The sequence below is a fragment of the Ornithodoros turicata genome, chromosome 1 (genome assembly GCF_037126465.1).
Source record: "Ornithodoros turicata isolate Travis chromosome 1, ASM3712646v1, whole genome shotgun sequence".
Lineage (NCBI taxonomy): Eukaryota > Metazoa > Arthropoda > Arachnida > Ixodida > Argasidae > Ornithodoros > Ornithodoros turicata.
The window spans coordinates 38,980,580-39,005,420 of NC_088201.1; the positions used below are offsets into that span (position 1 = coordinate 38,980,580).

The 24,841-nt window shown below is 43.1% G+C and overlaps 1 protein-coding gene across 3 annotated transcripts in view; it reads left to right on the top strand.

Annotated features, from left to right (window-relative positions):
• Nucleotides 1-24,841, top strand: part of LOC135378035 (GATOR2 complex protein WDR59-like) — a 38,082-nt gene that overhangs the window by 12,635 nt on the left and 606 nt on the right. The window contains exons 15-25 of one of the 3 annotated variants that reach the window (XM_064610863.1): nucleotides 193-328; nucleotides 6,228-6,460; nucleotides 7,619-7,755; nucleotides 9,361-9,442; nucleotides 11,821-11,936; nucleotides 11,999-12,119; nucleotides 16,702-16,728; nucleotides 21,728-21,797; nucleotides 21,975-22,095; nucleotides 22,897-23,039; nucleotides 23,129-23,236. In XM_064610863.1, the coding sequence (XP_064466933.1) occupies nucleotides 193-328; nucleotides 6,228-6,460; nucleotides 7,619-7,755; nucleotides 9,361-9,442; nucleotides 11,821-11,936; nucleotides 11,999-12,119; nucleotides 16,702-16,728; nucleotides 21,728-21,797; nucleotides 21,975-22,095; nucleotides 22,897-23,039; nucleotides 23,129-23,236 (1,294 nt within the window). The other 2 variants (XM_064610864.1, XM_064610865.1) reach the window with 2 other exon arrangements.

Consider the following 24,841-nt stretch of genomic DNA (forward strand, 5'->3'; position numbering starts at 1 on the left):
TTACATGCAGTTTGTCAGTGTTTTGAACCTGTGCAGAGGCTTGTGTGTCAAAAAGACTTGCTTTATGAATGTTACATTGTCATTCAATGGGTTATGCGTACGGTTGTTTACTTGATAGATAGAACTCCGCTCTGTGTGTAAATAGAAGTTAACTGTGATTCTAAAACATTGCGCGTTACCTTTATTCTTTAGCTGTCCTCTGAAGTCGAAGATTCTGATGGCAGTCACCTTGCTGAACGTATGAAACACTCGTATGCAGTTTATGGCTCTTTTCAAGATTCAAGTGTTCCCTTCCCAAGGACATCAGGTGCACGTTTCTGTGGAGCTGGTAAGGATAACTTCTCATTTTCGTGTGTGATTATATCTTCATGTCGCTGATGGTGCCATACTTGTCACTGCAATGATAGCATGAACAGTACAAAACTTTGGAAAGTGACTGCTGGCTCTTGTGGTTTGAAAACTTGCAACTTCTGTGTTCCTTATGCAATGCAAAGTTATACATGTACTACACATAGCTCACAAGGAGGGTGAGACAGCCTCATCTCAGCAGCTGTCTTTATAAAATTTTGAATTCTCTAACATTGAATTCTCTCCACGCTTTCACTTATTCAATCGAGCTGATTTATAACGATACGCCCAATTATAAATCTGATCGTTATATCAGATTTTCATTATATGTGAACTTGTAGAGAAGATGTTGTTCCTCTACATGAGCCCTGACCGGCAATAATGGAATGTCCCAGCGGGCAGATGTTCGTGGCCTCACGCTAGGGCGGTGGCGGTATAGAACTGGCTGGCAGGCACAGTGGCGTGCTGCAGCAGGGGTGCGTCGTCATTCACAGGCCGCCACGTCACTCCCTTCCCCCCATCAGACACTAAGCGGTGCACGCGGTTGAGGTACATGTTGATACCATGAAGAGGAGAATGAGGACGACACGTGGCTGATGGACGACAGGGCACACGGCTTGTGATCGTGGCAGTTGATGCAGCAGCAGCGGGATGGCGTAACCAAGAGCGCCGCGAACCGGGCGAGTTCCAGTGATGAGGTGTGAATGCTGAGTGCTTGAGTGATTGCTGATTGCATTGAGTGATTGCCGATTACGTTGAGTATGTTGAATTGTCGCTGAGTGGGAGACAGTACCGTGACCGGTACGAGAGCGTAAATACTGCTTGTTGCCAGAGAATAGCTGGGGAAGAGCATCGTGAAGCGGGTGGAGGCCGGAAACTGAGCTTGCTGTGAGCTCCCTGCAAGTCCCCAGTGGAACAAGTGTCCTGGTGAGACTTGCCTGCTACAGGTGGTGGTTTGCTGGTGTTCTGCTGAAAACTATAGGATGGTGAATGGCCGCATTACGCCGAACATGGTGTTAGTTGTTCGGGTCACCAAATGTGGAGGAGATGTTGTTCCTCTACATGAGTCCTGACCGGCGGTGATGGAATGTCCCAGCGGGCAGATGTTCATGGCCTCACAATAGGACGGTGCCGGTAGAACTGACTGGCAGGTGCAGTGGCGTGTTTATCTAGCTCTGTATGGACACAGTGGCGGATCCAGAGGGGGGGGATTGGGCAGTGCCCCCCCCACCCCCAAACATTAGTTTTCCCCTCTCCCTTCCCCAGTTACGCGCTTGCAAAAAGAACCCTCCCCATGTGGGGGTCTGGATCCGCCCCTGGACTGACACCGGTTTGTTTTGAAAGTTTTTCCAAGCACAACATCACCGCCCATACCACGTGAGCCTCCGCACCTCTTGGGATCGACGACTTCACCCACTGCTCGTTATACAGTGCTGTAGTTGTCATCGTTCTCACTATCAGAACCGCCCCAGGCAGCACCTCAATGTGAGTCCAGGCTGGACATATACTATTGGCTATCTCGACTATTGGCCCAATCTTATAACTGCAACCTGGCCCAAGCAAGGCCTAATACTGGTATCCAGGTCCAGTATTGCCAATGTCGGTCCCATATTGCCCAAGCAGCAGCTCAATATTGGCCTCAGATATTGTAGTCCCATATTAGGTAAATGGGAAGTCAATATAGGCCCAATCAAGGTACAATATTTGCACAACCACATCCAAGTACCTGTTTGCCAGTCCAGTTATCACGACGTTCCTTATCTTTTTACTTTCTTATAGTGTTTCCTGCGTTACTGGCAGGTCTGTGAACTGAGTTACGACGTTCTGACCTGAAAATTTTGTGCTGAAAAAAAAAAGGGGGGGGGAACGAAGACTGAGAAGAGCCTAATAAAGAACGCCAAAACTCGCTTGGTATCACACCACAGGTTTATTGTTATTGCTGTGCTTCAAATTACTCACCAGGGTTCAGTGGTTTTATTTTGACACCGCATTAGAACAAATACGGGACATTAAAAAAGCCGAGTGTGAGGGAGGGTAAGAGGAGGGAGCGAAGCGCGCCCGTAACGGTGTGATTATTGCGTTGTAACCCTTGCAAAATCCAAATCGTCGAAAAATGTTGCCGCAAATACTTCTGGTATTCATTCATACCCGGTATTCAGTTTCATGTTCAACATGCCACCTGTATTGTGACAACCTATTACGTACCGAGGCACCCAGATATGTTTTCCATAACTTTGTCGGAACTGCAATATGGGGTCTGAATGAGGGGATGTCAATATTTGGACCTTCTAGGGCAGGATTTCATTTGTAAAATTGGGCCAATGCTGCCAACATTTGGCCAGTCTGGGGCCAGTGTTGGCATCCTGCCGCACAGCAAGGTGAACTAATATGAGTCTCACGTTGGACAAATATTGGACAGATTGTATGCCAGTACTGGCCTAATTAGTACAGTATGGGAAATACAGTGGCCATACCTGAGCCGAAGACAGGCATGCCGATACTCGTCCACTCTTGGACCAGTTTGCAGTTGCAAAACTGGGCCAATAGTGGCATCCCATCTATCCGATGTATGCCCATTCTGGGACCCACATGGACCGACTTTCATTGTATATTGTTTGGCCGGCGTCTATATGTAGACCATATTGCCCGTTTTCATGCAATATTGTTTGGCCGACGGCTACTTGTACACCATATATTGCCCACTTTCATCCAATATTGTTTGGTCGCTGACAATATGTAGACCTTATTTTTCAATTTCATGGGAAATTGTTTGGCAGACAGCTATATGTAAACCACATTGCCCACTTTCAACCAATATTGCTTGGTCTCAGGCTGTATTCGGACGGTATTGCCCACTTTGATCCAATATTGTTTGGTCAGCGGCTATATGTAATCCACATTGCCCATCTTCAGCCAATATCGACTGTTGGCTGGCTATATGGTGAACATATCTCCAATGACGAGTCAATATTGACCAGTTGTTGGCAATCTTGGAACAATATTTCTATGCTGCAACAATTGTTGGAAGAATAATGGTAAACATGGTCCTTTATAGGACCGATAATTCCAGTGTCCCGACAATAATGGACCAAGTTAGTGTGCTGCCTGGGGCGTTGTCCTTTTGAACGAGCCTCATCCATGGATAATTCACCGACACGTGTTTGAGTGCAAATGTATGCCAACTCATGTTTTGGAAGGCACGGTACTTTGCAACGATGTTTGGCATGTGCAACTTCAAGTAGAGCAATGTGCCTTTCCTCATCAAAACGCATCCCGGAACTGCAGATGGGGACTTCCGGGACGTCCCGGGACTTTCGTACGAAAGAATGATATAGAGAGGGTGCAACCTCCTCTACTTCTTGGGAGCGCCTTCGAAGTCGCGTGCTGTACAACACGCGCGTTTAATCCCCATCAGCTATGCGCGGCTAAATGCACCACTTTCTCACTTTAATGCTCACGGAGGCTAGGCTCCTCAAAATGCATCCTTAATTGATTTTCAGTGAAAAAAATTGAATCTTGCTTCTCGATTTTCGCGAGTTTTACTGGCCGCCGGGACACTTCTGATCGTTCTACGGGAGCAAACGTTTTCACGACCATTGCTATATCGAAGTTTTGTTTGTATATGCTTCAGTGGATGAGCTGACAGGGACCAGCGATTTGATCGCAATGTCGGAGTTATCATTATATCGAGGATTGTAATAAACGGGCTCGACTTAGTGGATATTCAGTTTGAAGCAAACTTGAAATGAATCACGCGAATCTTTCATAGTAATTAATTCCAAATTGTTTCAAATCGAATACTAGTTTCAATTCCTCCAGGGCAATTTCAGAATGCTGGCACCAAAGTGGTATCAACTTCCTTGGAAATCTAATCATTATGATAAACTTTGGTGTTTGCTTCAGCTTCCATGCCTTAGTTGTTCAGAGAAATCTAGTGTGAAATGTAGAAAAATTGGAATATTCCTATGTTGCGCTTCGGATAGGTGGCATAATCAGTAGTGGAACTGCTGCGCCATTTGCGCCAAATTGCACCAACGCCCGAATCCTGCTACATGCTGCTACAAATAGCCAGTTTTTCGAAGAATTGTGCCAAGGCTGCTTCAAAAACGAACTCTGGACGTAGAAACCGAAACTGAAACTTAAAATTGGCAATAATGCACGCTCTGGCGGCTCGCGTGCAGTCGCAGTGTGCTGCTCGTGTCAAACACTAGTTCAGTGTCATCGTTAAATCGCAGCTGGCCGTGATGTCCCTATCAAAACTCAGAGGTAAGGGCACTGACGTGTCACAACCAGAGATCGCCATTGGGTCTTGAGTCTCGTGAGAGCTTAATCAAACAGCTCGCACCTTGTTCTAAGGATTCGGATTCCCGAGCCAGCACACGCAATTGCACTCGTAACTTGCGTTGCGTTTCAAGCAGTTCCATTTGCATAAAACTTCTGCTAGGATTCAAGCAATTCCCTAAACCACACTTTTGGCAGCCACAATTTGCACAGCCAGAACAAAACGAAGTTTAGGCGAATGCTGTACGTGCGCAAGGCACCAGCTAGGCTGCGTTGCTTATAATAAGGGTTCTAGATGAAGTTCTAAGTGCAGCCCTGTGGTGGAAACTACATTCCAAGTGCTAGTCACATTGAACCTCAATATAGTAACATGAAAGTTTGGGGGCAAAATTAAAATAACCTATAGTGTGGACACGCCTATAAGACGGTGCTTCGTTTTTGTTTGTTTGTTTGTTTGTTGTTTTTACATGTAGCACCACATCGTACCAGTTTCAGCCTGAAGCGGCTTGAACTTAAAAGAACAACTGAATCCAGCTCCTCTTCCTCTTTGCATAAGGCGTATAATGCTTTCGGTCGTGGACTTGTCGCGTCTAGCCGAATGGAAGCTGCTCTTCTCGGTTGTTATCACTACTTCGAGAACTCAGCGTCTCAGAGCCAACGTTTGAAGTTCAGTCAGAATGCATTTGGTGTATCTCAAATTGTCTTTCTTCGCCATGTGATTTTGTGCTGGCTGACACTTGGTCTGGCTCTTGATCCAGCAGTTTCTAGGACTGAAAGCTGTATTACTCCCTCACAGGAGGTCTCTATCTGGTGCTATACAATCGTCGGAGACAGTCCTTGAATGACAAGAAGTCCATGGCCACGGTGCCTTTTCTGCGAAATTGTGCGGATTTTTGCGGGATTCCCGATTCTGTTCCTGCGGACTGAGCTTCTGCTGCACATATTTTTCTCCCAAGTGGAAAATCTCGTAAAAAAGATCCTGCATCGTTTTTTTGCATGCAGAAGCTCACTGAGACAAGTCCGGTGTGCCATTGAAGCCCATTGACTTAAACCTGTCATAAAACTGGAAAGAAAGCATAGCGATTGGTGCCCACACAGAAGCCGCAATGTGCGAGTTGACAACTGAAGAGAACGAATACTCCAGGCTTGTGTTTCAGGCCAAGCGAGATTGACTTCTAACAGCATTATATACTTGTAGAAATGGTAGTCCTGGTCCTGTCTGGACGTCTATATACCGCTCTGGGATGACGCCAGTAGAACCACCAATGTTCTTCTCCTCTTTGCAATAGAATTAGGGCTCTGTGCGCTCTGCTCCAAAAGCAGCAAAACGTGCTACAAAATTACATTTTTCCTGCTACAAGAGCTGCTACGAACAGCAACTTGTCAGTTCCACCACTGTATAATTCACCTTCAATACACTTTAGTACTGCATAGTTTTTTTGTGCAATCTGCACGCAGCACCTTGTGTGTAACATGTATAGAATTTGAGAAAAAAAACTTCTTGTGCACAGCTTTTACTGCACTTGTTCATTGTACTGTATTTTGTCGCTTTATTGAATGCCAGCTCAACGCCCACCATTTCCGCTTGTTGCTTCTAGATTGTCTGGTGTGTTTCACTCGACCCTCTCACTTCCAAAAAATGAATGCACCAACTGAAGTGACTCCACGGTCACTTAGTGCATTGGGTGCTTATGTGGCCTCTCAGCACAAAGCCAGTCGCCCAGCGTCCACCTCGTCTCTTGTGGGCCTCTATCCGCCGCACAGCCCTAGTGGAGCAACAGCCCCTGGCGCGCATGATGTGTCCATTTCTTCTTTTTACTACCAGGATCGGGTAACTGCTTGTCTCTTTTTTTCTTTTTCCTTCGACACTCGCAGTGCTGTGAGTCATTTCCTGTTTCACATAAGCCACGTTCACATGAATGCGACAGAAGCGCAATGTATCTACTCATAGCAACGATCTTTTCCTGCTGATTGATTGACATTGTTCAGTGTGAGTCTTCCTGTGATAAGTGAATATGATACGCCTCTGTCGCGTTCATGTAAACGTGGCTATAAATAATAATCAGAGAATAAATAAGTAGGTCAAGGACTGTGCAAGTTCAAATGCCATCAGATCATGCTGAACCTGGGTGGTTCTTCTGGATAGAGGGGCATCACATTTGGCAGGTTTTGTTGTATTTTGCTTCCAACATAGCTTATTTATTTATTTATTTATTTATTTACCCTCAGGGTTCTTCATTACAGAGGGGAGTGGGTAATATATTGAAAATAGGCATACACATGTGTTATACAAAAAACAAGAACAAGAAATGCAGTTGATCAAAATGCAGGTTTCATGGACAAATAAGCACATGTATCAAAACAGGTATCAAATACTATATTCGCTAAGTGCATTGTTGAAATGAGTGATAGAGCTGATGTTGCAAACAGAAGAAGGAAGGTGGTTCCACCTACGTGCTGTGCGCGGGATAAACGAATCAGCCAGTGTGTTAGTTGCAGCTGTGGGAACAAACACTTTGTGAGAATGATCTACTCGCAAGGATATATAATGTGCAGAGGAAAGAAGTTCGTTTTTTAGCGACATGTTGTGATAATAAATTTTATGAAACAGAGAAATGCTAGAAAAGTCACGTCGGGACTGTAATGATTGTAATGATAAATGATTCTCCATTAGTGTCACGCTGGATGTTCGATGGTAGTTGCAGAGACAATTATTGTCAATGAAAACTATAAATGAAGGTTTAGAAGTCGATATGTTGCTATACTGCACCAATGCATCCGCTCATGTCCACCTGCTCATAGTTCGTTTCCATTCAGAGACCATGATGGGGGCAAGCATTAATGATTTGACACTAGGAATGAAAGCTTGTATTTTTGTTTTTTTTTTACCACAGCAAACACAGTTGTTAGCGCACTGCATATTTCATTATTGATTTGTCTGTCTCGTAGTCAGTTCTGCAATAGCTTCTATCTTCTATTATGACTGCAGAAAAGCAAAGGCAGGCAACAGCGTCGGGCAGGGAGACAAGTCACATCACAACAGCAGCCTGTACCCAGTGCTGCTGTGCTGATCTACAATATGTCTGGCATTATGCCTATTAACCAGACTCTGGCACAGAACTACATGTGAGTGTGCGTTACCACTTGAATGGGGCTAACAGAGCAAACCTATGATAATTAGACCCTGAAGTTTTCGGGTTTTATTTTTTTCCAAATTCGGGGGGTAAAATTCAGGTCAATCACTTGATGTCGAAAATTCATGCAAATTCGGGCGGAAAAATTACCGTCAGACTGAATTTGGGGATAAATCGGGCTCTATTGTCGAACAAACGTTCGTTGTACAGCCTATCCAGAGTATCAGACGTTGAGATCAACCGTGTATTTTGTGAAAAATTAGTATGTCATTGCCGTAAGGTGCCTAGCTTAGGTGCAGTTTTGCGGGTAGAAATCGGGTTTAACCCTAAACCGGTGAACCTTGATTCGGGGTGCAAAGTCAGGGAAAAATCTGGTTTAACCCTAAAACTTCAGGGTCTGTGCAAAACTCTGATGCATTGGTTTTGTCTTCCTCCAAGTGGTCCCATCCCTAATTACATTTTTTTGTGTCAAAACACATCAGTCTGTTCTGTTAATAAGCATATTTTATTGGCAAGACATGTGGCAGATTTTTAGTACAGACGAGACTTTACAATCATATCACATATCCAGTCGACCCTTGTTAACATGACCACCACCATTCCCACAGGTTTTGGTCACAAAACAAATTTCAATACTAGCAAAAACATACAGCATGCACTCTAGAAAATCCCCTGCATAACACAAGGCTATGCTATTATTTACTGCAGTAAAGGAAACATTCTAAGAGCACATCTTCGTTCATTTTTGGAAGAGATCTGTTTCTGTGGTGTTTGGAAGGGTCCGATTAGTGATACAGGCTCAGTTTGTGGTTTTTACAAGGACATGATTGTATGATCAATGGCACATTATCTATACCTAAGGAGTGACTTTTTCGGGTTAAACCCGATTCCGCCCGGTTATTCCCCCCCGAACTGACCTCGGGCTCTATGATTCGGGTTAAACCCGAATTCTCCCCGAATTCCAGTCACTATAAAATCCTCAAGTGACGTTTCCACTGAAGACGAACAAAGGTCGCCACGTGTGACACATGTAAGAATGAGTCACTTACGTTCCCAGCAATACACCCATATGTGTTAATACTGTCTATGCCTTCGAGTATTATCACTGGAAGGTCACGATCCCGCAAAAAAAATAATACTAATAAAAGAAAGAGAGAGAGAGATTAGGAAATGACTTCATAGACAAGAGGAGAAACAAAAACTCCCGAAAGCACAATTATCGCCCAATTTATCCCCGAATTATAGATTTAAAAATAGCACCCGATTTTTACCCCCCGAATCTGAGACAGGCATTTAACCCGAAAAAGTCACTCCCTATCTATACCTTATCTTGCTTGAAGTACCATTGTGCAGTTCTAAGTGTTTTGCAATGCCCCCCTCCCCCCAATGCAGTAGCAAGGAAGAGTTTTTTTAAATATGTGTCGTGTCTTTATTTTTTAATGTTGATCCTAGTGATTTAGTTGACTATTATGTGACTCCTGTGAGATGCCCACATATTGTGTTCTTTGTTACTGTTGCATGCATTTGTGTTGGTGGAATGCTGTCCAAACCACAAGAGACTGAGTGGACAAGTTAATAGGTTTTCACATTATTACAGACTTGATAGTGCAGACCCCGCAGGTGCATGTACCAAGAACGCAGGCTATGCAGCGGGTGTGGGCAGGAACGACCTTGTCCAGGTTAGGTAGCTGCTTTGCATAAATTTGTTCGTGCAAAATATTGCAGGTTTAACCTGCTTGTCACTTGCCGTTTCACTATGCATGCAAATAAATAGTGATACTGTGTTGAATAATACAGGGTAACAGGAGTCGTTGCACACTAAAAGAAGGTAACGCACAACCCTTTGATGGAATTTTAAGGATCAGAATGTGAAGACAAACCAAACAATTCAGAAAAAAAGCTGTGTTTTACTGTACTGTGCAGAACGTGCAAAGAGCAGCAGCCCTTGCCATAGCACTTCATAGCCTAGTCACTGAGGCATTAAGCTGTATAACGACACTTTGTTATTTGTGTATGTGTATGCAAAAGAGATTGCTATGCTACATAGCAATAACTAAGGCCCCCGTTTTTTTTTTAGATTCTACGAAATTTCGCGGAATCCGGAATTCGTCGCGGAATCCTTCATTTGGCATGGAATTTCGCGGAATTCTTGGTTTTGCACGGAAGTTCGCGGAAATCTGATTGGGTCGAAGGACGCGATTGGCGCGATGTGGACTGTTACTACGACGTGCAGCATCTGAGGAGAAGTATTTGCGCTCATGCAAAAGGCCGTCAGATAAACGCACTTACTGCGCATGCTCCCAACTGCTCCAAGGTACACGTGACTCCGGAAAACTGACGAAACTTACGTTGACAATGATGACCCGATCTAAGTACTTTCGTTTTGCACGGACAGCCCGTGTATCTTGTGCCGCATGTTCTCCATACATCTTGCAACGCTTCTTGTTTGATAACGACGGTAACATGTGGCCGACATCAAGGTCAAGGACAATCAACGCTTCGTGAACTTTCGTGAGCAATCTGCCTGGCGCGAGCCATCTACGTTGCGCATGCTAGGACTGATGCCCGAACCTTGACGATGCGTGCGGTTCCTTCTCGATTATTCCCTGCCGGGCAGGGGTGGATCCAGACCCTCGGATTGTCAGGTATAAAATGATTGTAAGCCCCAAGCCGAGGCATTCAAAGAGTCAAGTGTGCTCTTGTGCTCATCTCAGCAAGAGCTCAAGTATTGTACCCGTTGCATAGCGGTATTTGGCAAAAATCTGGTTGCAGATCTACTGAGGGCAGCTGAGGGTCAGCGAGTTGCTTCCCACAAGGTATTCAATGCCATGTTTGCATTATGGGGCTATCTGAAAGCCACATTGCTGGAGAATTATGTTGCCCTAATGAGGCAGGAAGGAGTGGAAGAGGAAGAAGCTATCCACGTGGGGGAAAAGCTAAAATGCGGCAGGCAGCAGGCAGCTCAGAAAGCACAAGAAATCCTTGAAAGCAGTGAGAGCTGGCAGTTCCTCAGAAGCATGAGGACCTTGGACCCACTACAGGTCAAGTCTCTGTCACATGAACTCACCGAATTCAAGAACATTCCAGCCATAGAAAGAGAAGGTTCAAACCTCGTGGCGGAATGGCTACTTTATCTGCAGACAGCCAAGGACCTGAAGTATGCGGACCGTGACTTGGCTCCATCAGTGTCTAAGCAGATCAGCCCACCTCCTCAAGCCTTCGACATAATTGGGATTTGGAACGGAATGAGGGTGCTTGCTCCGAATTTAGCGTCTATTGCGATCAAGTATTTGTCAATTACTATAAACTTTGTAGATGCTGAAAGGGCTTTCAGCAGGTATGAAATGATTGTAGGCGACAGACGGCATTCTCTGTCAGAGGAGAATTCAAAATATCATGTAATGCTGAGCCACAACAGTGCTTTGAATCTGTAATTTGATAAAATATTTTTTGTTCCCACATTATTCAGGAAAATAGTGTTTCCCGTTTCAAGCAGCCGTTGACTCCTTACAATGAAAAATCGCAGAATTTACAAGTCGGTGCCGCGGAATTTTATATTTGCCGCAGCAGAAAACCGGGGGCCTTAGCGATAACATAATCAGACAAAACAGCAGTCTGCTGTTAAACTGGTAATGTGTATACGTATCTGTGTATGTGAGGTCAGGTTATGACGAGAGCCTGAAGTTTTCGGGAAATAGATTTTCCAAATTCAGGGGGTAAAAATCAGGTAAACAAACATGTGCTCTAAATTCATGCAAATTCGGGTGGAAAAACTTCCAGTATGCTATATTCGGGGATAAATCAGGCCCAGTTACTGAAACTAACTGTACTGGTTTGGTACAAATGGTGATGTACCATAACTGCGTTTTCTGCCAAACAAGTTAGTGTGCATTCCTACAGATGTCTCAGTGGGGGCAATTTGACGGGTTAAAATCTGGTTTCACCCTAAGGAGGCAACCTTCAATTCAGGGTGCAAATTTGGGGAAGAATCGGGTTAAACCCTAAAACTTCAGGCTCTGGTTATAACCAGAATTTGCTCGTTCCTGGTTTTTCTCAGGTCTGGTCACTTGCAGCCTTTATTGCAAGTCCACACCTCTCACATGATAAACAGAACCCGAATGTTGGAATTCCATGGGCAAGGCGTGCTTTTGGCAGGAAAATGTTGGAGTCTGTGTGAGTTCAGTTTTAGAAGTGCATTGATATCCTGCCTTACTACTTCAGTATCTTAATTGCAGAATTGATCACTATCTTAAAAGATATGACATTCAGACTGTTGCAATGCTCTGCTGCATATTTGGAGGAGAAAACCCAGAGGCTAGCGGGAAGAAGACAGCAGGTGATCTTAGTTCATCTAGTGTAAGTCTTTGCATTTTATATTGGATAAATGACGTAATAGGAAATAGATAAATGAGAGCTGCGAACTCTCTCTCTGACTTTCAAAATTGTACCTTTAGTACTGCAGTTTCATTGAAGCCCAGTATGTATACCTATGACACATTGTTGCAAGATCACACAGGCTCAACGCTATCACCAATCTTGTGTCTTCTAGGGATGTGTCCATTCATGTTTGTATTGTATATCCATTTAGGCTTGATCTGCCAGTCTTCTGCTGTATTGACTTTGAGGAATGTTGTTTAAAACAAAAAATTGCTTTGTACATGATTTGGGAGATATGCAACGTGTCATTATATGCTACATGCGCCGTAAGTCATATTGTGTCATCTGTGTTGTAATGCAGGCAATATTCTGTGTGTATCATCAGCTGTGGCACAACAACAGTGACAAGCTACCTGATATAAACTCCTTATAGGCACTGTAAAGGAGATGAAACAAGAATCAGACTTATCCATGACTGTAGCACCATTCTTTTTAAATCTCCATGGGAAATGCAACTGTCAATAGTACTTTATACCAGCTTGCATGCTTCTATTGTTTTATTAGTTGTCAACTCTCATGTATGTGTATGTACATATATTTTTATTCTCTTGTATTTTTTATTCATTTGTGGCTATCTTACCCTAATGCTAAATACTTTCCTGGATATTTGATACTCTGCTCTGAATTTTTCAGTATATCTAAATTATGCTTTGACTTTAGTACAGTCGAGCCCATTTAGAACTATATTGACGAGAACGTGAAATTCGATCGTTATATCAGAGTATCGTTATACATGAACTTTCACGAAATCGACGTTCGGGATCACGTTAACGAAGCAGAACAGTACGGTAGAATGGTACGAGTAGAACGCGCTGAACATAGACGGTTGTTGAGAGCACGAAAGCATTTTATCTAGCTCTAGCTTGACGCAGCTTTGTGTCGAAGGCTTTTCCAAGGACAACCGCCAACAACATACACCGTCGATACCACGTGAGGCTCCGCTCCTCTTGAGATCGACGACTTCGTCCATTGCTCGTCATCCAGTGGCGTAATCATCATGGTTCTCCATTAAAACATGCCACGTCCGCGGGTAATTTGCCGACATGTGTTTGGGAAGCGACGCACAACTGTCTGCAAACTCTCATATTGGAAGACACGGCACTTCACAACAAGGTTTTGTACCAGTACAAAATCCGTCAAGCACGTGCAACTACATGTCGAGCCATGTGCCTTTCCTTATCAAAACGCGTCCCGGAACCACAGACACCATTGTAGCACCAGCACATAGCAAATCAGAAAAAGAAAAGGCTTGAGGACAAGAGAACGACGTGGAGAGAGAGGAGCGACCTCCTCTACTTCTCGCGAGCGCCTTTGAAGTCGCAGGCTCTGCAATGCGCGCATCTAATCCCCGTCAGTTATGCGCGGATAAACGCACCGCGTTTGCACTTTAATGCCCGTGGAGGCTCTCGAAAATGCCTCCTTAATTTGTTTTCGATGAAAAAATGGGAGTCTTGCTTCTCGATTTTCGTGCATTTTACCGGCAGCCGTATGAATATTGATCACTATACGCGAGCCAACCCTTTCATGACGATCATTATATCGAAGTCTTGGGTAGATGTACTTCAATGGGTGAGCTGACGGGAACCAGCAAGTTGATCGTAATATTGGAGTTATCTTTCGAGGGTCGTAATAAATGGGCTCGACTATTTAGTGTTGTATTCTAAATACTTTTACGAAGTGTCTTGTGCATAGACGGGAGTTTCTCACTTTCTGGAAACATCTGTGTAGTACCTAGTACATACCACTTTAAGGGTATTCAGTATAAGTGCTTTTAGGTTCATTCCAGCAGAACTCTGTCTTGGACAGAGACTGAGCACAGACTGCCAGTACTACAGTTATGATGATGCCACTGGCATAACTTGCTTTTGCAATCATTATGGATGTTAAACCAAGACGTACATTCACCTTGTGTACGTAGGTGCCGCTGGTGTCTGTTCTGCCGCAAATGTAGATTTGCTGCCATTTCAGTAGCATTCAAGAGTGTGCAGCCCGTGGCGTCATCGCATGCACTGACATAACTTGTACTTCAATTTTATTTGCACATCTGGCAGACTTTGTCATTTTATTGGAGCTACCAGTGGCTGTCTGCCACAGGCACCCCTCATCAAGGATGGACTTGTATTACTTACTGCAAATGCAACAAAATGCAGCTAATGTTTAGGTGCCATACAGTGGGATAAGCTCGAAGGTGATGGGAAGTTCCAGGATGGTTGTTGGATGCTAGACTTGCTAGTCAAGTAAGCAGCCTGCCATTTGAAGTTCAGTCTCTAAAAAATCTAATGGATTCTATGCAAAAGTGGCTTGGAAGTTACCTAGCAAAGCCACATGTGAATTGTGATCCCACAGACACAACAGGTACCAGTCTGCACGTATTATCAATAGCTCCACCCAAGATGTAAGTACTTTCACTAGCACCCCACAAGTTCCTCGGTGCCACAAAAGATGTCGAAGGGGTTCTTCATGGTTTCAAATTAGAATGACTACTACAGGTGAGAAAAAATCAGCTACAAAATACGAAGTTGCTTGGTAGAACTTTGCATAATTCCTTTAAGAAGTAACTGTGAAGCACACACGATGGCTACAAACAGCTCGTCTTTTTTTACCATCTGTGGTGGCCTCATGTTGTTTTCAGTATGTACTGATGGAAGGGATCGTGAGATGTCTGTAGGAGAATGTGCCCCTCTCTTCCATCACACTGTTTCCTCCTAAATTATGCTGCACCAAATTGCCCAAAGTTCCAGTCTCTTATGAGGAGTTCACATTTGAAAACGACTTATCACATGCTGCACCAGTGATAAACTGCACATATTAAGTGCCTTAATTTTTTTTAAAGCTATTTTACTGCTTTCTGACTACAGTTTTGAAGCTGCAAGTTTGTTATAGAGACATCAGCATAAATGAAGCTTTATTTGTGATTTAATCAGAAGGCACAGCATGAAAAACAAACATGCTTTCTGCATTTTAGTTAATTACATTGTTTAGCCTGTTAATATGCACGACGTTAATGTAGAATGCATCTGTTTGCTGTCACACAACTCCCTGCTGTAGCTTTGTGGGGGTGATTATACCAGAAGTTCAACATGGGCACTGATCAAAATAGTGTTTGGTCTGATTCTTCACATCCATCATTTGTATCCCTTGTGGCCAATCTTGTCTAGTTTTTGTTCCTTGTGCTTGTTGAGAAGTGTGCATGGCTAAGTACATGGTCTGCCATCCACGTGCCAGTACAGTCTGGTACACAGACAAGCACCATATGATAATGTTGCAGGAATACACACACTAGAGTCTTTTGAGAGAGACTGAGTTAGGTTACTAGCTTTGAGTGCTATTAACTGAAATGTTTTGTTAGGTAACAATGGACAACATTTTTGTAACATGTTTTGTGTAATACAAGGCAAGTAGTTAACAAGTAACTGGCAATCGAGAGTCAGTTGACCACTTATAGTGATATTAAGATAAATGCAAAATACGATGCTTATATCAAAGTGTTGGCGTGAACGAGCACTATAATTTTTACCTGCAACCAAGTAAATATGAGAATAACCAGTGAAAGATTCTTTGCAAATTGCATTATTTCAGTGCACTTTAGCATCACTAGGATTTTTTCATTATCGCCATGTTATGCCATCACATACCCACAACGTTCATCATCATCGATGGCGTTTTAGGACCCATGATGTTCACTTGGGTACGTTTCATGTATCCCTTGTTGGACACCGCACACACATATAACTGAAGTGTAACTTCACTTTACAGTGCAGGCGTGTTGGAAGTCTTGCACATTTTGACCTTTTGGAAGAACTGTTCTTAGAAAGTGTCATAAATTTCTAGATGTCAGAAAACAGCGTGTTTTGTTTTAGGTGAAAGGGAGTGGGTGTTGTTATGCACACATAACAATCTAGCTTAGTTGAAGTCAACTGTGCATTTTTATGATTTTTATTTTTTGTAATATCCTACATCACCAAGAGTACATGTATTAAAGGGGTTGCGACAGATCATCCCAACTTATCCCAGATAAATGTAAAAGACTGTACTTTGAAGCGATGTGAACCTGCATTGAAAATTTCACAGCATAGAGGGTAATAGAAGCGGAGAAAATGGGCACCGCAAATACCGAAACTCATACGATTGTGACATCACAGCCCTCGCCGCCGCTGGTGAGGCAGCGCACAAGAAGTCGTACTTGCAGCTGTAATGGACGCAACTCTGAGATCTGTGACGTCTGCACTGGGCCCCGGAGTGTATTGGAGGGCTTGTATCTCGCTAAGTACGACACATAGAAGCCTAATTATTTTTTCCGCAGTATTCTGGCGTGGAGCAAAATGTGCCCAAGATGTAATGAACCACATCTATGAAAGTGTCCCAACCCCTTTAATGTTTGTGATAAACTGATTCCACATTGCACGCGAAAGAAAACACGAAAACTTGCCACAAGGTATTCCTGATAGTTATCTCTTTCTTGCTGCTCATTTTCTTCCTTTGTATCTGCCTTTGCTTGTAGCACCTTTCTGGGAGCTGGTGGCTGAAGGTATGTCTTGCCTTTCTTCTTTCTAAGTAACCTTCTGTTGACTGTACTGACATTGTTGAAATTTCTTTCTTTTTTCTTTTTGATATGTTTCAAACTAAAAAGCAAGCACGCCTTTTGCTTTTCATACACAAGGTGATAGATAAACGACCTTGCATTCTGTACCTTAATGAGGTGCCCTACTACATATCCTTATGACATCACCTGTTGTGAAATTGTTTTATTGCACACTCAAGGTATCGAGCTCATTAGTTTAGTGATGCATTGCTGGGTCAATGCTGTAGCAGCGGTGATCTACAAAATGCTAGAAGAGTAACATTATTACTGTCAGAAGGACTGTGAGCATGTGAGGAAGCGGGCAACACTATGGCCGAGTCATTGTACCCTATTAACACGTGATGTGGTAAGGATGCAGTAAACTGCTTAATTGTACAGGGCTGTAGTGTTCTGCTACATGGCATACTAAATTTTTGCAGTCTGCTCTGTGCCATTCTTGGCTGCATGACATGCAATGTGCAAGCAGAGTTCTGCTAATTGCTTTGCAATAACACCACAAGAAGTACCATACTAGTATCAAATGGAATAACCCCTTTGAGACACACGTATAAGAATGAATTAGTATTTTGATACTGACGTCTCACCATAAATGGAGTGTCTGCAAGCATGGCGTCTGCGTCCATTGGACAACTTTTCTTTCTTTCAAACCTGGATCTAACTCACACGATGCATGTTTTAAAAAAATGGCCATTTTGAAGCAGTTACTAGATGAAAGATGAAAGTCACTGAAAAGGTTAGCCAGCTGTAGGACTCGAACCCACATCTTGTGGATTGCCGGAGCATCAGTTCTCTCATGTTCAACAGTTACCAGATGTTCCTGCTACAGTACTGGGCTACCAATACCACTAATGAAGCGCCAAAGAACAGGGACCGAGACGAGAGAAGACGACTTAGGCGCTGTTGGGGGGTTGGCAAGAGTGGTTGGCACTGCCAAAATAGCACTGCCAAAATAGCACTGCCAAAAACGCAAGTGTACTCCATTATTTCGGGAGTGTATTAACGTAGCTTGTCATAAGAACCAACTAACTCGGGAGATAATTGAGGTGAAAGGAATCAATCAGTTGAAAGACCAATGTGTGAGCACCCCGTCTATGAGCTTGTCTGATAAAGAGTTGTCATTTCTGCGGCGTACGCCAAGGTCGAATTGGGGGGGGTATGAAGCGGTGTGTGGTTTTTCTTTTCTTTCATTAACTGTTGGAAGTGCGCCTGTGTTGTCTTCACTTCTCTCGTCTCGGTCCCTGTTCTTTGGTGCTTCGTTAGTAGTATGTACCAAAAAGCCCGAATCACTACTTTGTTGACTACCAATACCAGCGGCATGGCGGAGCGGGTAAAAGCATCCACTTGTTGGTGGTAGCAAGGGTTGTGCTGAAGACTGGGAGGTGGTGGGTTGGAGTCCTACCATCAGCTATGTTGTCTGAGGTTTTCCTCAGGTTTTCCGGCAGACTTTCCAGACAAATGTCGGCAAATTCACCCGGAAGTCTGCCCAGAACGCATACTAACTCTCCTTCCCTCCGCTGTCCACGTCTGTACGACGCTCATAGCTACAGTTGCTTTGTGGCACTTTCACAGACTAACAAAAAGCTGGGTTACCAGTAGTGCTTGTTCAGAGTTTGCTAGATGGTCCCTCAAAAAAGTTGAAAAACAGTCATGGAACGAATAATAGAAAGTGTGACGAACATTTCTACTTACAGCCACTGATGTTAGTTGTCATGTTATCATTAAAGGCTGGCAGCCCTTCTACATGCATTGTGTGATTAAACACTTGTCATATTGTGTCTGAAGGTTGTTGAGTACTCAAGCAAAATCTTATGGCATGTCATAAGACACCTTTAATTATCATATATTTGTATAGCATAAATAGCACATGTAACTTTTTGTACATGTCATAATATACAGGGTGTTATTTTTATCTGCAATAGATTTAAAAAAAAAAGCTATGAGAGCAGAATAGATGCCGTTTTTGCAGTTGAGTTATACGGCTAAGTGGACATCCTTTCAAAGAGAGTATGTCACTACCTAAATTTTATTAATTCTTTAATTCAGAGCTTTTGGGCAAAAGTGAGATAACAGAATGGGAGACAATCCTACTTGACAGCCATTCTATGTTTGAAAATCCTGAAATGCGCACGTACATTGGAATATCGATAGCCAAATTTTGCTATGCAAGTAAGCTGAATCCCTGAGGATCGGGGGTGCAGGAAGAACAACGCTCATTGCTTGTCAGAGGACCATGTGCTTTGGAGCATTGGAGATGGTTGGAGTAGGTAATCACTGCTGGTCGTAATCAACCGCTTTGCGGCCCAGATAAGCCTCCGACGGCTAAGGTCGTGCGCTCCTGAGGTGCGCAGTTTCAGCTCATTTGCATGGCAAAATTCAGCTATAAATATTTTCATGTACGTGCTTGTTTCAGGATTTAAAAAATAATGGACTGGTTTTGAACGAGGAATGTCTCCCATTCCGCTGTCTCACTTTTGCCCGAAAGTCCCTTATTAAAGTGGGAATTAATGAATTTTAGGTTATTACTCACCTATAGTAGTTACATGGGTCATTCCACGCCAAACATCCCGGGAGCGTCGCTCGACCCCCTCAGATCTCCATGAAGAAAATTGTGTGGACTCTTTATTACGCATATAACATCGTCCAGAAATTCTGAAGTGCAATTATTAACCGTCTCGAGTTTACAGCCCTCTCAAGTTCCGCTAAATGCCGCAAACCCTATTTTATGTATGATTTTTTTCTGAAGCTTCCAAAAACTAAACTCTGAAGCGCTCTATAGGCTGTGAACTCTGTGCAAAGAACAGGTTCATACAACCTAGGCATGCAAATTCACATTGCTTATAATTACGATAGTTTTTCTGAGACGCGAATATGGCAAAAAAAACATTACTTTGGAGCGCTGAGAGTCTGTCTTCAGTCTGATCGTCACGAAAAAAAAATCACGTGGTAGTCAATGCACGTGCCAAGCTACATGCGAAAAATTGACATCTCAACTATAACGGTTTCAGAGTAAAAATTAAGGAAACATCAATTTTGCCAAAAATGCCTATATTCACCACAAAAATTTGCGCTGTGGAGGCCAGGGTAGAAAATTTCTGACAATGCAGATGGTTAGTACAACACTTCTTCTCAAACATATAGAAAAATCTCGAGGGTTATATTTTTTAAATGCAAGAAATTAATTTTTACATTGCACGCAGTGTGCGTGCTCACGGCGCCTGTGCTGTGACCGTTGCGTTCGCTCAAGGGAAGGAACACAGTCACACTGCATTTTCTTCTATTTATATTGCACTTAAGAGCTCAAAATTTGATGAATTACAACTTTACAACATTACTACAAACTTGCTAGACATGCCGCAACACAGTATATACAGACTTTCCTTCGGAAGAGCCCGTATGCCCCATGCGGACACTTGAGCTTGGTATTGGTTCAAAGTTGTGGAATCCCCTTGTACCAGGGATGGTTATGGTCTTTTCATATTTATCGGACACAGTTTCTCTTTCGACTGCTGCGAGCTCCGAGCCACTGCACACCGGGTTTTATTTCCCCAATCCGGTGATGTTGCATTCGAAAGAGAAACGCTGTGCGGTAGACATGAAAAGACCATGACCATCCCTGGTACAAGGGGATTCCACAACTGCCCCATGCGGACACTTGAGCTCGATATTGGTTCAAAGTTGTGGAATCCCCTTGTACTGGGGATGATTTTAATTCCCCAATCCAGTGATGTTGCAGTTGAAAGAGAAATGCTGTCAGATAGATATGAAAATACCATAACCATCCCTGGTACAAGGGGATTCTACAACTTCGAACCAATATCAAGTTCAAGTGTCCGCGTGGGGCATACAGGCTTTTCCGAAGACAAGTTTGTATGTACTGTGTTGCGGCATGTCCAGAAAGTTTGTAGCAATGTTGTAAAGTTGTAATTGATCACATTTCTTCAAACAGAAGAAAACATAGTGTGGCTGTGTTCTTTCCCTTGAGCAAACGCAACGGTCACAGCACGGGAGCCGTGAACACGCGCACTGTGTGCAATGTAAAAAATTAATTTCTTGCAATTAAAAAATATAACCCTCGAGATTTTTCTATATGTTTGAGAAGAAGTGTTGTACTAACCATCTGCATTGTCAGAAATTTTCTACCCTGGCCTCCACAGCGCAAATTTTTGTGGTGAATATAGGCATTTTTGGCAAAATTGATGTTTTCTTAATTTTTACTCTGAAACCGTTATAGTTGAGATGTCAATTTTTCGCATGTAGCTTGGCACGTGCATTGACTACCACGTGATTTTTTTTCGTGACGATCAGACTGAAGACAGACTCTCAGCACTCCAAAGTAATATCATGTTTTTTTTTGCCATATTCGCGTCTCAGAAAAACTATCGTAATTATAAGCAATGTGAATTTGCATGCCTAGGTTGTATGAACCTGTTCTTTGCACAGAGTTCACAGCCTATAGAGCGCTTCTGAGTTTCATGGAAGCTTCAGAAAAGAATCATACGTAAAATAGGGTTTGTGGCTTTTAGCGGAACTTGAGGGGGCTGTAAACTCGAGACGGTTAATAATTGTACTTCAGAATTTCTGGATGATGTTATATGCGTAATAAAGAGTCCACACAATTTTTTCCATGGAGATCTGAGGGGGTCGAGCGACGCCCCCAGAACGGTTGGCGTGGAATGACCCACATTCTCTCTTCCAGAAGATGTCCACCTGCACAACTCAACCGCAAAAATGGCATCCATGCTGCTATCATAGCTTTTTTTTCTTTTTTTTCTTTTTTTTCGTTTTTTTTTAAAATCTGTTGCATATTTGCAGATCGGAGGTATTTTCCTAAAGCCTCATTCTCTAAAACGATTTTTGATGAAACTTATTTCTCCATAACAAGGCTTGCTAACTCGAAGCCTCTAAAACAATGCTCACTAAATTGAAGGGCTTTGCCTTTATGCAGGTTGGTGGTTCACCTTATCACACAGTCACAGGCCCATCTGAAGGCAGCAACTTGGACAGTGCCTATTTAGGTGAGGTGCAGAAGTCACAAGCTATCATTTTGTGCTGTGTCTTTGATGCACTTGCATTTTGAATTTTGCTCATACGGTTACGCACATCTCCTGTGTTAATAACTATGCTACATTAGCACAGCATGAAACATTTGCTCAATGTGGATATCACGTATGCTTCCACATTTTTCTACGTAGTGGAGGCCTTGAAGCGGAATCGCTCTAACAGCTGGTCTGACTCTATTGACGATATTCGTTACATGGACGCCAATCCTGATCCCAGGGAACTAGATAAAGAACGCCACCGTGCCAACATAAGGCAAGTTTGAACTGCACTGCATAGTTCTAAATGTGGGGCACCCACAGGAGCCATAGCCCTCCCACCTATGCTTTATTCTTTTTTTTTTAATGAGTGAGTTATTAAAAGTTATCCCTATTCTGTAGGTTTCCCGGTGTATAGCTGGATATGCCAGGATTCCAAGAAGAGTCTTTTTGTCAGATTAGTCTCTAGGTCCATGACACTGGCATTTCCAAAGTTGATCACATGATCGCGGGTGTCGCAATGCTCGGCTAGGGCGCTTCATTCATCAGATTTACGCACATCATTCTTGTGTTGTTGAAGTCGCTCTTGAAAGTTGTTTGTTTCGCTGATATAAGCAGCATCGCACATTGAGCAAGGGATTTTGTACACGGTCCTTTGGACTTTGGTTTTGGGAAGGCGGTCCTTGTGTGGGGAATGTGGTGGCCGATGGTAGAAACAGGCTTGTGGGCGACAAGAATTCCCTGTTTGCCAAGAACACGTGCCAAGGCTTCACAAATTCCCTTTATGTAGGGAATGGCAATGCGCCTGTTTGGGATGCGAGGGTTGTCCGTTCACATTTTTATGTATGGGAATTCTATAGAATGGCATGTTACACTCGGTACTAAAGCTGGAGTTCTGTTTCTCACTTTCAATATAATGAACCCATCTTTTTTTTTTTTTTTTTTTTTTTTTTTCAAATATCGCAAATGCGCTGCAGAACCTTCCATCATTTCCAGTCACCCAGAGCCACTTATTTGCTTTCAAATGGAGCTGTTCCACTACATGTTCCTTAACCTCTGCTTTCCACCTGTTTTGCAGGCTGCTGAATCCTAGTAATTCGGCACAGTACGACGAGTTTAAAAAGAAATATGCTGAAATTTTGTACAAGTGGTCTCTGCTTGAACAAAGAGCACAGGTGCTGAAGCACTTGACATCTAGTCCACCTAAGCACAAGGGTGTTGGTAAGATAAATGTAGTATATGTCCAAACTGTTGTGCATTGCTAAACTGTCATGTAGGTTGCATCTACAAGACTATTGCATGCTTTCTAGATTTTTTGATCATCTGCCATTACTGCAAATGTGATGTACGAGGAGTGCAGTGCACAAGGTGCAGGAAACTGAGCCTTCATTGCATAATTTGTCGTGTTGCTGTTCGAGGTGAGATATCTTTTGTTGTCCAGTGACACATCTGGAAAGATATAATACACATTCAATAATTACAGTCTCTTTGAGCCATTAACACAGGTCGGAATGATCTGTTTAAGTTTGCATTGTCATTTACATGCATAATTTGTCAAAAAAAATTATACGGTCAAATTAAATTTTTTTGACAGGTAGTTTGATGCAGTCTTAACAGTAGTTTTCCATCATATGTCTTACCTTGTTTAGAGTTATGCATCTGAACCTGAACGTTATTCAAACAGAGTTGAGCTTTTGTTGTGGAGAGAACAGAATCAGGAAGGAATAACTGATTTTTTAGTTTTGTTTCATTTCAAGGTGAAGTTATCAAAAAAGAAAAAAAAGTAGAGGATGAGAGGACAGGGGTAGTGTGCTGTGAATGTTGAGTGCAGGTGTCCTCAAGCATATAGCGAACGTGCCCTCGTAAATAGCCGATAGAGGACAAGAGATGACCTTGGAGAAGCTCAGATAAAGAGAAAAATAGATGGACGACGGGACGGAATGTCCCGCATTAGGCGTTTGGGCGATGGTGGCCCCACTCAACTAAGGGAAGGAACTAAATACATGGAAAATGGGTGAAGGTAACTGAACAGAGGTTGTCTGGACTGGTTGTATATGGCGAGGAAGAACATACCAAAGGAAGATATTTTGTGCGAAAGATAGGCTGAACCTAGATAAATTAATGAAGAGAACCAGGGCTAATATTGAGCCCGTAGGGTATAAGTAGGGTTCTTTGTTTCGGGTTTTATGATTTTTCAAATTCGGGAGGGAAAAATCGGGTGCTATTTACACACGAGAATTCGCGGAGAAATCGGGCACTATGATCTCTATTTGATATGTCACTGGGAAATTTTCGAGTGAAACGAAGGGCATATGAAACAAGCCACTGCTGTGACACTGGGACGAGAAACAATAATCTTTATATCTCCTCTCAGAACTAGGATAGTGAATGACCGCGGTATTTGAACACTTGCCCGAGCTCTGCAAAAGCTTGTCTTTGACTCCTGCAGGAGGGGATCATAAACGGAGGACAAATATGTTGTCACAAATAGCTCTCTTAGCTGATATTATGATTCACTTTTCCCGACGGTTTACCTAGAACGACAAGTTGAAGGACTGCAAGGATTTTGGGTAGATATCGGGTTTTACCCGAATTTTTGAAAATTTGTTCGGGGGGGGGGGGGGGGAACTATCGTGAAGAATCGGGTTTAACCAGAAAACGAAGAACCCTAGGTATAAGGGATTTAAAACTGGAAAGATGGGGATTCACAATTCCTATGTTTAATATTCGTACTAAAACTGGATTCCAAATAACAATTTTCAAACCGCTATCTATGCTGTGATGAGGCAGGTTAAAGTGGTTTTAAATGGGAGAATGGCACTTATTTTGGACGTAGAATTTGTGACCACAGAACTTCTATCGCACAGTGTTTCTGCAATGTATTGGACACTGCATTTGTCACAGGATATTAAATAACACACAGCTGAAGAATTACAATGGAAAGGTTGGCAGAGTTTGGTTACGTGTTTGTACAAAAGGGGGTGGGGCAGGTGAGGAGGTGCAGCCTGAACTCAGGGAGGGGC